The sequence below is a fragment of the Centroberyx affinis genome, unplaced genomic scaffold (genome assembly GCF_046629955.1).
Source record: "Centroberyx affinis isolate AG114_WGS23_722 - 3 ecotype Tasmania unplaced genomic scaffold, CSIRO-AGI_Caff_v1 ptg002365l_1, whole genome shotgun sequence".
In the NCBI taxonomy this organism is placed as follows: domain Eukaryota; kingdom Metazoa; phylum Chordata; class Actinopteri; order Beryciformes; family Berycidae; genus Centroberyx; species Centroberyx affinis.
The window spans coordinates 18,309-31,418 of NW_027280625.1; the positions used below are offsets into that span (position 1 = coordinate 18,309).

Genomic DNA, 13,110 nt, shown 5'->3' on the forward strand with positions numbered 1-13,110 from the left:
GGATCTACCCCGCTCATTTGCACCAACAAGTCATGCAAGTTGTAAACACAAATGGTATAAGGTCAGCTGAGCTTGTTGAGCTGTGGTAGACAAACAAGCTGTTTCAAGCAGTAATAACATTGCACTACTGTGATTCCACATGCCACCACATGCATCATAGCAAAACAAACTGTGTAGCACATACAGTATGTTCCCTTGGATCGTAATCCTTTGTTTGTATCTTTTGTTGTTGTTTGTATCCTTTGTTGGCATCCTTTGGGTTTTAAAGTGTAGAACCCCCCCAGCGCGCGCACACACACACACACACACACACACACACACACACACACCCACACACAGTACTTAGAGCAGCAGGAGCCCTCGTCAACTCCAGGGTGAGCTTCAGCTGTACATCTTCTGTTTGCTCTCAGCGCGCTCTAGTGTCCACAGCACAGCACAGCAAGCATTACTGAGATACAGTCTAAGGATGTAAAATAATGATTTTATTGATCATTATTGTTTATGATCATTGTATATTATTGTATATTGTCCCAATGCCCTGAGTTCTCACCCATGCTGCAACCTACTGCATGCCATGTTGCCTACCTACACTCTCAGAAAAAAATGGTATTTGTACCTTTTGTTACTGGGGTTGTACCTTTAAGTGGGGCACTAAAGTCTGGTAAACTCATATATATCATACTTACTGTAAGTCTCAATTCTCTCTCTCAGATCAGACCAGGTTGTTTGTAATACTAATGATAAGATAACACAAACACAAACAAAGCAAAGTTCATTATAATCATCTTTTGAGGCTGCTCTGTTCTTTACGGCTGGACACAGGAGGACTTTGTTCTTGTCTGGTGGTATCTGGGTCACTTCCCTGAGTGGAGAGCTGCTATCTCTGTTGATTTCCACCAGTGCAAACTTTAAGGAAGAATATAGTTTCCAGTTTGCACATTTTTCAATGGTTCAATGGTTCAATGGTTCAATGGTTCCCGTCTTGGAGCAAGACATCCTGTGTTGTGCAGAGACAAGTGAAATGTCTTTCAACCTGCAGAAAGAAGAAATCTTTTTTTCTGAAGATTGAAAAGCTTGAAATGTCTGAGAACAGAGGTAAAAAAAAAAATGTCTTAAAAATCATCTTAGCTTGACATACTGTACTTTGCAGTGCTGTCTTGCCATAGTTAGGGAAAGTGGATGACCCAGTGCAGCAGGTAGGCTTTGGGTTGAAGATGAACACCGGAGGCCTTATTAGTAGGCAGATGACCCAGTTTGCACTGGCCTCAATAGACCTTCCACCTGTTTCCACTCACACAACCTCTCTATCCACCGCTGTCCCCTCCTTTTTTCTGTTTGTCTATTCGATACTTTCTTTCTTTTCCTCCCACTCGCCTCTCTGTCTCTCCATAGCTGTCCCAGAAACCCACAGACAGTGATGGGTAGCTGTGCATACTTCACACAGTGATGTCAAAGGTACACTTTACAGCTAACTGTCAAACTCTTACTTCTCAGCTCCCATGCTACAGGTGGGAGTCAGTGTATGTGTGCTGGGTTTGGAAACCTTCAGTGGATGCCAGTTTGCCGCTATATTTCCAGCCGTACCGGGCCAAACTCATACAGTTCAGCTCCATTTAGAGGAAAATTAGTAGTTTCGTTCTGCCTCTGCCAGGTCAAGTTAGGTAACCGTTTGCCCTTTATTCTTTAATGTTCACACCAGGCATGTTTGGATTGGCTTGTTTGAACTCTGGAGCGTTTACTTATTTAGTTTGATTTGTTTGATCGGGTAAGATGATGGCATTTGAACTCGGGTGACACCAAATAACCGCACTGAGATGCCTGAAAATGCAGGTCTCTTCTGAGTGAACTGCAGTGCAGTTTGTTAGGAGTGAGAACATAATCTGAACCAAATATAGAAAACGACCCCAAAATGACTGGTTTTATGGGTAGAAGGAGAAGGAGAAGGAGGTTTGTCATCTGATAGCCAGCAGTTCCTTAGGCTTGGAAAGACTAACATAACAAAACGAACCAAGGGCAAACCGCAGTCTGGACTGATGCTCATATTCAGCTATTTTTTCAGGTGTTCTTAAGTGGTATGAACACCAGAGAAGGTGAAATACAGCAAAGGGATTGGAATCAGATTTGTTTTGACTCCCCGCTGCCAAAATCTCTAACCTCAAGTGATAACAAGTTACCGAAACTCCATCCAATAAACGAGCTACTTGTAAGTCCATGTGGCTTTTGTTTACAAGCCCTGGTTCACTTATAATTTGGCAGTGTGAACCTAAACAAACCCAACACAAAAGTGCAACAAAGTAACATTTTCCACTATGCTTCAGACCAAAGAAAACAAACTGTAGGTGTGATCGCACCTTTAATGCTTGTAGTGCCAACACATATTGACCCATGTAAATCCTATTCACACTGACCACTCTGGCAGACTGTAGCTCTGCACAGTTCCTGTAACTGAAGTGAGCAGAGGAAGCAAGAGGCCAGAACACTGAAGCCCACAGTCCAGCTTGGTGTGGCAGAGTAAAACAGCTTCAATATGTCTCCTGCCAGGGAAGTGTTACCACCAGAAGGTGTTATTTACCATGCAGCTGGGCACTGCAGCCCACGCAGGGCCAACTCTGCAGATGTGTTCTGCAAAACACTGCCAGTCATTCAATACCCTGCCATTGTGATAATATGGGACATGGGGAGAGGTGTGATTATCGCACACTGAGGGCATAGCGTGCCTGCAAGACCGAGGCTTTCAGAAGAATGACGCTCACACCAAGGGAGAGATCCTATTACTGCATTTTTTGTAATCAAAATTGCCTGGATATTGAATACTACTGTAGCTGCTTCCATTGTTTGGATGCATGGGAGAACCTACAATACTCACACAAGGAATAAAACATGTAAAAAAGCTCAGAATCAATTCTAATTAACGTAATTAATAAAACTTGAGTGACTGATTGATGGGATTTATTTTGAGATTTAGAAATGCATGAAACATACAGACATTGTGTAGTGGTTCAGTCCACACATGCCTCTGCTGGCTAATGGAAAAATCCCATCACCACAATATTGTCCTCAGTATTTTTCCTATGTTTTCCAATGCCTTCATCCTGTGTTAGTTAAGCTTCAATAACAATACACTAGAGACAGTGTATTTTTACCACTCACCTTAAAACATGATTGAAATTGCAGTCATAAACAATCTGTATTAGACCATGTTGCATTCATTCATTATTCATTTTTTTTTTCAGAATTATGAATAATTTTGTAATGATAAATAATCAACAGCACTTTCTGCAACTCAATTCCCCTGAAACATCATCACTCGGCGTTCTGCAAAATTGCACATGAGAACAAAACGGTCATGTGCCTCCTGGCTGACTAAACTTATCTCTGTAATTTGGACTGATTTTAGGAATGTGCCACTGATAGCAATGTGCTTCCACTATCCTAGTTTTACTGACCTAGTTTAGACAGCTGTGGGAGTCAGTGTGTAAAAGGCAATTCTGCTCAATTTAATAATTCATACATACTATCTGCATCATTTAGCTCAGCCCAGTGTATATTTCTCAACACTAAACAAGCTACCAGAAAATCAAGACTCTAATCTGATTGCTAAAGGACAATACATAGGAATCTGATTTTATGAATTCATGGAATGTTTGCCTTAACTTTTACAGCTATTAATACTATTAATTCTTAATTACAATGTGTGTCATGGGAGACAGTAATGAATGTTCAATAATACAGAGTGAACTGCCTTAAAGCATAGGAATATTAAATACTGAAATTCAGTTGTATTCCTCATTAAAGAGCCTCAAAACACCAGCTGTATCCTGATGCAAAGAACCTTCATACTTAGCATTCTAGTGGCATTTACAATCAATACAATTGACTTCACTATAAAATCAATGACTAATTAAAAAACAGCAATAATATTTATGAGCACATTGACAAGGGCTGAAGTAAAGAACCATATTTGGATGCCGAGGCATCTACAGAAATGTCATACTCATAATGATGGAACTGAGAATGAAAGACAGATGGATGAACTCAGATACAGCTGCTGATTTGGAGTCACTCATACAAACTAATCTGGGGTCAATTCTCCTACTAATGGTGAGGATAGGGGAGGGGGTGAGGTAACCGATCATTAGCTGACACCCCAGGATAACTTCACTTTTGTTGAATGATCCATAGAAGTATTATATTATATGTATGTGGTACAACTTCTTACTTGAATGATTGATGTGGTGATTCCAAAGTTTCTGACTCTTTGCCTTATCTTACCCAGTATAAGTTATATGAGGATAGGGTAAGGCTGGTGTTTTTTAATGCCGGCCTTATCCTTTAAGGAAAAAAGGCTTTAATTATTGAATCTGAAAGAACAGCTCATTATTGTTTATATTGGTAATTGTTTGCCTTATGATAATCAACAGACTGGAGGTCACAGCCTACCCACTTTATTTTCACTACATCACTGACTGTAACACCAGTCGTCCCCTAGAGGGCAGCCTCTACTCAAATCAGCCCTCATCCCCATTCTCCCGACAACCAAACAGAGGCAGCCTCACCCCGCTGCCCTAGGACATCATTACACACTCAATAAAGCAATAGTCAGTCATTTTCTTTGCCTAATTGATCCCACTGCTGCCCAACAATGCGTGGTGTGACATTTTTCATTGCAGCAATGGCGGTGGCGGCGGCGGCAGCAGCAGCAGCGCCTCAGAGAAAGACATGCTATTTGCAATAATCCTGCTGTTGTGTTCCTGCCCTGACCGGCCATCTGTGGCCAGCATGGAGTACACTTGTTGGTCAACGGTCGAGGTCAGGGGCTCAGCGGTGCGCCCTCCTCGCAGCCGTCTGCCCGGCTGTAATCACACTGCCCCGGTCGTTACCGGGGCTTGTGAAACACTCGTCTGGGAGACAAGGACACACCATTCTGTTGCCCAATCCCACACTGTTTGGGAACAGATATGGAAATTGACAAAATCGTAAACAAACACAGGAGAGGCCTGATAAGATAGTGTTTATGTTTACTATGCAAGGAGAGCACAGTCTCTTTCTCTCTCTCTCTCTCACACACACACACACTCACAGTCACTCAAACACATACACACACGCACAAAATGTCTTGACATAATTGTGACATTAATGAATGCATCCAATTGTAAAACACTTAAAACCACTCAACCAATCAACAGTCTTTTGAGTCATTTATTAAAAACAAGAATATCTGTGGTAAATGTGCAGGAATATTCATGATCCATCAAAGAGGAGGCCCACTATGAGTAATAAACAAACCTATATGACTGTTTAAGATGCAAAAATTCAGTAGAGACAGGTGCAAATGCATTAGAAACACACAAAAACACACAGAATCTCCTTTAATTTGACAAACTGATAACGTGTAAAATGGCGTGCAGGCAAGCCGACATCTGCTTTTTTTTTCCTTTTCACAAATCAGCGAGAGAGACAAGTTATCGTGGCGTTGTGTGTGTTCCTCCGCTCTCCCTCTCAGCCAGCCACTCCTTTGCGCTGTCAGCATGGCAGGGTGGAGCCGAGCCGAGCTGCACATGTTTTAAGCATGCTACGAGGCTCCGCTCCCTCCCCGTCTGCCTCTCCTTCCTCTTCACTCTTAATGTGCACCGGGGCTGGACTGAGAAAAGAAAAGAGGAGGAGGGACCCGCCGTGCGTTTACCAATCGCGAGGGTTTCCCCGCCCTCTCTCCATTTCCCTCTCTCTCGCTCCCTCCCCTTTTTGCACCCTCCCTCTGTCTCTAAGCACGCCAACCAAAGAGAGAAAAAAAAAAAAAAAAAAAAAAAAAAGTGCAGGGAAAAAAGTGATAAGCAGCTTCTGGGTTTTGCTTTCAAGCGCACTCCTGCTGAATCGGTATGAGTGTGCGTGTGTGTGTGTGTGCGGGGCGTTCACTCTCTCTCCTGCCACAGTAGCAACACATTACAGCAGCGTCGGCCCCCGAACAAAAGGCTAAACGCAGCAGAGCCACAGGAGGGGGAACTCAGGGATAAGAAGCAGGCCGAGCGGCCCAGCGTGACTGCACTTCTCAGGGAGGAACTCAACCTGCCGTTTAGCCCTCCTGGCCCCCGGAGCGGAGACGGGACGGGACACTACACCGGCCCCAGCTGCCTGCCTGTCTGTCTCTCTGTCTGTCTCAGCTGGGGAACACACCCTGTTGCTGACAGCCTCTCTTTCACTTTTTCTTTCATCCACACCCCTCCACCTCTGCCTGTCATCCTGCACCTGTCCCTGTCCACCTGCGCCTCACTCTCTCTTTGTCTCCATCGTCTTCCGAGATGTCGGACGACGACTGCCGCTCGCCCATCGGCCTGGACTGCTGCAGCTGCTGCCTGGACCTGGCCAACGGCTGCGACGACTCCATGTCGGGCGGCCCGGGCCGGGGCCACGGGTCGGGCCTCGGCGCCGGGGGCCCGCCGGCGAGCCCCACCAGCCCCAGCGTCAGCCACTTCCGCCAGCTCCGCGACCAGCTGATGTACCAGAACCTGAACACGGACAAGCTGAACAACATCATGAGGCAGGACTCCCTGGACTCGGTGGTGAGGGACCCCTGCTTCCTGCTCAACGAGGGCATCTGCAACAGCAACATCGACCAGACCATGCTGTCCATCCTGCTCTTCTTTCACAGGTACGGCTATGCTGCTTGCTGGTCTGATACGGGGCGGGGTTCAGTTCACTGTGTCCAACTCTATTAGGCTGCTAATGACTGCTCTCTCATTAGTAAATGAAGTGGTGTTTGTATTTTGTACTGGTTCAATTGAAAGTTAATTGACTTCCAGCTCTCTTTGGGCCATTCAACACCCACTTTCTGACTTCTGGGTCTGCAAGTATCAAGAGTGCTGGATAAGGAACAGGTTTACCTTTTAGTTTCAGTGAATCAGATGGTTAAAAGGGATTGGGTCAGTTGTCCATAGTCAGCACTTCTACTTTAAGAAGACTGACACACTCATGGATTAAGTATAGGCTTAGATTTGAGAGTTCATTATGACTGTGTTCAAGAAACTAGTTGAAGTTCAGGCTTTGGAAAAGTGCCTCATTGTTAGGATGTAATTACTAGGTAAATACAATGAGCTCCACAAGAAATTGCAGGGCAATATATTGAGATTTAAGTGCAGATTATCAAATTGACTTTGGGTGTATTTTCATCCAAGTCTGATTCCCTAAAACAAAGCTGGCAGTCTGTGTTTTAATCTCATAGTTGTGTCATTTCACATCCAAAGTAGTAGAAATATGGAGCCAAAACATCAAACAATGTTAAAATACCTACGGCACTCATAGTATCTTGGTACATCTACATCTTCCATGTCCACATATTGCTCATATTATATCTGATATATTACATTAAATGACATTGACAGTGACTTCCTTCCAACTTTCTTAGCTTTCATGACCTCATGTGCATACATTTGCATACACTGTGTGTATCATTTCCCACGATTGATGCTGTGTCATTTAAAGCCAAGTGTTAATGTTTCTGAGGGTTTTTCTTTAGCTTTGAGAAAAATATGTTTGCTTTCAACAACTGTGCCCAGATTCAGCTGCAAAATAGGACTGACCATCGAACTAAAGAGAACTTTACTTCAAAACAACAAAAGTTTGCATGGAGCAAAAAACACAAAAAAACAAAAACAAAACAGCTAACCTATAAAGTCCGCCTAACAAACATGAGGTTATTCTAAAACACCAGTTTGTTGTCATATTGGTTCAATTAAAATTATTTTTTATTGCTAGAGGTCAATTAAAACTGGCCTCACGCCTTCCCTGTTCCTGCCAAATAGTGTTTATAAAGATGTTTGTTTGGCAGCTCGCTGACATATGTTTGTGAGGATTAGGATGTCCTGCTACATAGTTACTGCCAGTTGGCTAGTTTGTTTGGCAGGTTCTTTTTCGATGACTTCAGCCTCAAATGAACAGTTACCGTCTTTTCAGTCAGCCTTGACCGTCGCTGAACTCCTGAACCCCAGCCAGCAGTTACTGTACAATGCTCACTTTGAGAAGCAATAATTACATATGGTCCGTCTAGTTATCGGAGCAGTAAAATGTGGAGAAACGGCAATAGGCGCTACCCCAGACAACGCAACCCTGTTATCATCTTAAAGGCCACCTTTGAATGTCGTATACTCGGAAGTCGCCGGCGTTCCTGCCAGTTAAGCGGAGATATGGGTTAAAGGTTCACGACATACATGTCGGACGTGTGTCACATGATAACGTAAACCTGATCGTTCGGTAATAAAAGAGGGTTTTTCCATTTCTGGTTTCGTTGGTGTAAGGAAGGCATCGTGATATCATCCTTCACCTTCCCCCCAGCTCTTATCCTTCTGAATCCCGTCTAAGGACTGTTACCTTGAAGTCCCTGCGCATTCAAACCCACACACCGGCTTTTCCACCCTATTGACTCCCAACGATGCTTTTGTTTACCTTTATTTTCCCCGTATTCCCAACCCTGCGTATTCATAACATCCAACAAGCAAGTTCTTGTTCCATCAACATTTCATGGTCAAGTGGAAAGAAACAATCTGAGGAAAATGATCTGTATCTTAGATGGAGCTGGTTGCCATGCACTCCCAGGCAAACAGTTGGATAAAATACTTATGTGGAACTTTAAATCACATAACTCAGGCAAAAACAGTCAGACAAAATATCTGCAGTCAAGCCTATCCTGATAAAAATGTACCTGGAATGGACATTAGGTACATGTTATCACAGATTCAGTTATTTGCAGTTCAGTAAAAACGATAACCTACTGTATCTTAATGTTCTCTGGCCAGAAAGCTTATCGATATTTTTTATCAAACGTCTCCACCAGCCAAGCTTCCACAGAATATCCAAACATCCAAGTTAAACTTTAACATGCTTTATCGTGAGGAGGCCTCCTCGCTACGTAGCTATGGCTGTTTAGGCCTATTTTTATCACTTAGAGATGATAACTAGATGCTGCATGAGTACATTCAGCACAATAAGGCAATAAAACCATCTACTGTATACTGTAAAACAACTGAGCAGGCTTATGGCAGCAATGATTAGACTTCAGCTGTGATTAACTGATTTCATGCTTTTTGGCTGTGAAAACTTATCAAGTTGTGCAGCCTGTAGGAAAAAATAACACTTATTTTATATTAATTATTTTTTAGTTTTTAGACATACAGCAGGATTAGCTTCTGGCTGGGTAATGCTTCACATGTAGGCTATTTAGTGACTTTCCATAGATTTCCATGGTATTTTTTCCATCTGTACTTACATAACGGCTCACTTAATGCTCATTAATTTGACAACACTTGCACCGGCGATATTCTTGCTGTGGAGCTCCATGATTTGCTGAGGGAACACTCTGTACTTGATTTATTTATGATAGGCAGGGTGTGTCGGTGTGATAGGATGTAGAACAACGGGTCAAGAAACTTTGGCCCGTGCGCTGCAGCTCAGGCTTTAGCTGGTCCTCCCTTCTGACACGGAGAGCTAATGAACTCCATGAACAAATAATGCTTTTCCAACTGACCGGGTTTTATTTCTGTGCAGCTCTTCTGATGTGTCCCGGGACTATACGATACGCTCGGACGAATTACTATTCGCCGCATTCAGTATTTATGGTATTTGAATAATGCAAAGCGAGGAGAGCTTGGTTAAAGTGTTGTACAAGTGGTTTGTTGTTCTACAATCCAGACTTGCTCATGCACTAATGTCACAGCTATGGTTTTGCAGCTTCATACATTCCTTCAGGCCCTGATGCCTCAATCAATTAGCCAAGGGGACATTAGACTTTCATAGGGTGGCCCAACCTTATATTGGAAAGCATCAATATCAATGAAAATATCAATTGTACATCATAAAAAAATGATTTAATATTGATATCTTGATGTCTTTATTTAGTTATGAGAGAAATCAGGACACTAATGTACAGTGTAGATGATTAAATTACACACAGAGCACTGCTGTACCGCCAGGAGAGAATCAGGTTATACGTGCCAGCATTTTGACATTTCTGGCTGAGAGGCGTTGTGTTCACCCTTGTCATTGCCCAGTGTGACCCTGCATCTGTCTGTGCCAGCTCGACTGTTTGCCTGACAAACAGAGTGTTTTAGCCAGAACAGTTTGTCCCTGCACCTCCCCTTCTCAAGAGGGAATCACGGACGCGGATCATGTGGCTTCCGTTGGAAAGGCTTTCTCGCAGGATTAAAACATCGATTTCGAACGTGGACTCTGATAGTGCTTGCACGTGCGCGAGTACATGCGCTCGATGCACGCACCCACACACAAACACACACATACCTTTGCACATACGTACACACAAAGTTTTAATCCTGTCAGCTGAAGCAAGAAAGCTGCCCTATTGAACTGAGGCATGCAGAAGTTCATACATTTTTCAAATACTTTGCGTCAGGAGGGCCAAGATTTCGGATGAAAGCCTGGCTGAGGTTTATGCAGTGACCTCACCCTGGGTGGCCAATCCACAAAGCAGCCATCTTTCCCATTTACCATTTGTTAACAGAATGAAATGTTCAGTACAGCCTGGAGAAGCATACCAGGACATCTCTTGGACTTGTTGAGTATCTGTGTGAGGCAGCGGCAGTGGCGGCGGCCAGCAAACTTGTTACGTAAAATGCTTCAAGGGGTCACAGCGGCGTGCTGAGTGGAGAATTTCAGCTCTTAAGTCTTGTTTTGGCGTTTGAGGGAGAGCCAGAGAGCCTTGAGGGGGGGAAATGATCTGTGATTTCCACTGGATAAAAAACCGGAGGAAATGGGCTGAGTACACTTTGAGGCTTAGAGAAAGAGAGCCGCGCTTGGCTGGAATGAGAGAGATACTCTTCCACACCTTCACCCCAGGCAGGCAGGCAGTGCTTAGCAGCCACTAAACACCATCACAGGCCGGGGTGGAGAGTGGGGTGAAGAGCCTGCAGAGATGACACAAACATGTATCGCAGGGCTTCGGGCCTGCGACCAGTCAGTAAGCGGTTGAAGCACAAAAGGGAAAGAACTTCAAAACCAGTGGAGGCAGAAGTATCACAAAGTGTGGAAGGCTTCATTTCTCTGCAGTGTCCTCTAATGCGACCACAGGACAGAGCTGAAGAGGGGCCTAAAGGGCATGCAGGGTGCACAGCATCTTTCTCAGCTACTGGATGTACTGGATGTGTCAGAAATGCACAAAAGAGGTGCTAACTAGTAAATCTTCAAAGAGACAAAATGCAAGATGCTCTCAAAATGTAGTTTCATTGTATCTGTAAGTAACGCAAAGATGGGGCGACTTTCATTCTCCTGGCTATAACCTATAGCCGCAAAAAAGAGGAAGAAAGAGAGAAGTTGCACGGCGGGATGTAAGGATGATATCACTTTCATTTCTTCTTTTGTTTCGACACAAAGGGGGGAAGAAGTTTCCGACCTGGTCGAGACAGACATTCTGAGGTTTTTTAGGGTCAAGCAACAGGGCCTGTACGTCAATAAGGCACTAAGACCACCAGAGGAGAGGATTGGAAGCAGACTCCGAGGTGCTGCTTTGCAAGATTAGATGCACAAGAAGGATTTTGAGCTTCAACCTCTGACCTGCTTTGATTTTCTGGCTTGAGATGATTACGCATCGCCTTGTGATACGTGCAACTTCTGCCTCGTTACGGCCGGAAAAGTTCCTCACTTTGCGCTAAAATGACAACTTGGCCGTTTGGCTTTGGTCCAGCTGACTACTGAACATGACCTGGCTCTCCCACAGCGGAGTGCGGACAGGATCCAGATGTGTCAGCGGCCCCCACTGGGGTTTAAAGGCCCAATCTGTAATCCTAATGTCAACAAAATGCCCCACCACAAAAAGTCCAAGAGTGAAGGCCTATTTTTAGTGATGCACTGTGGAAGTAATGGAAAGCCTATTTTCCATCTGCGAGTCTGCCAAAAGTTCATACATACATACATATAAAACCATCCTTGACATTACCAAAAACCATGAATGATAGTGGATAATAACACTGCTCAACAACACCACAGAATAAGAAATAGGAATCCACTTCCTGGACATGGCTATACTAAAGTGTCGAGTACAGTTAATTTACATGCTCGTCAGACCTGAAAACAGGAATGCTCCTATCAGGCAGAGTAGCAGTGGCTGGATAGAGGGAGAGTCCAGGCTGCACACTCTTTGAAGGCATAAGATTTGCATAGATGACTCCGGTTACAAAGGTGATACATGTGAACTCAGTGGCACCTTGTTGCATTCCTGTCTCTAGACATCTAGACTCTCTAGACTAACCCTAACCCTAACCCTAACCCTAACATTTTGCATATAAAGAGCACAATTTAGGACTGTTAGTCAGTCTGCGTGCCTTAAAAATCTTTCAAGGTTATCTGTCCTCAGATCAGCACTCCTTTCTTTTTAATGTTTTTATGGAAGAATGGGAGCGAGAGAGGATAACTGAGCCGAATTTGAACTGAGTTTCAAATTCCCAACGCCTCCCACTGCTACAAAGAAATTCCTCAGAGAAAACACTGTTAGAAAGTAAAATAAGGTAAAGTATAGGGAGAGACTATGTGGATACGACACACTACAGTATGGGGGAGGCCTAACATGCTGAGTTCACAGAGTTTTTATACCATTCTGCTCATTGCTCTCCTTGTTTCTCTCCGTTTTGCCACATGAAAGGCTCATACATGTCAAAAACAGCCTTGTTGACGACAGAACCTGCATCCAATTACAATGTTCTGTTTCTTTTTCGGGACTCAGATGTTGTTTTCTTGTTCATAATGAAACTAAACGCAGTGTGGCTTGGTGTCCCCTCTAAAAAAAAAAAAAAAGAAAGAAAGAAAAAAAGAAAGAAAAACAAGGGTCCCACAGATGTTTTAAGCAGAGTTACATAACTTCATGGGTTGCAGGTGACATGGGAGACGGATGTAAACAAAAGTCGGGGATTAGCGGAGAGAAGACGAAGGGAAGGAAGTCGGCGAGGAGGAACAGAAGCCGGGGGGGTGGGGGGAAAATCCCGAACAAACAAAAGCGGCGACGGCAAGGTCCGGGCAATGTCACGGAAGAGGGAGAGGGAGAGAGTGAGAGAGACAGACAAACAACCAGAGAGGGGGCCAGGATGAAGACAAAACATAGACAGAGCTGCTAAAAAT

General features: G+C 43.9%; 1 protein-coding gene across 1 annotated transcript in view; it reads left to right on the forward strand.

Moving 5' to 3' along the window:
- The first annotated feature begins 5,876 nt into the window (after positions 1–5,876).
- Positions 5,877–13,110, forward strand: part of LOC139655996 (TSC22 domain family protein 3-like) — a 40,265-nt gene continuing 33,031 nt past the window's right edge. Inside the window, exon 1 of the mRNA XM_071533452.1 lies at positions 5,877–6,646. Within this exon, the coding sequence (XP_071389553.1) occupies positions 6,297–6,646 (350 nt within the window). The 5' untranslated portion in view covers positions 5,877–6,296. The remainder of the gene's footprint in view (positions 6,647–13,110) is intronic.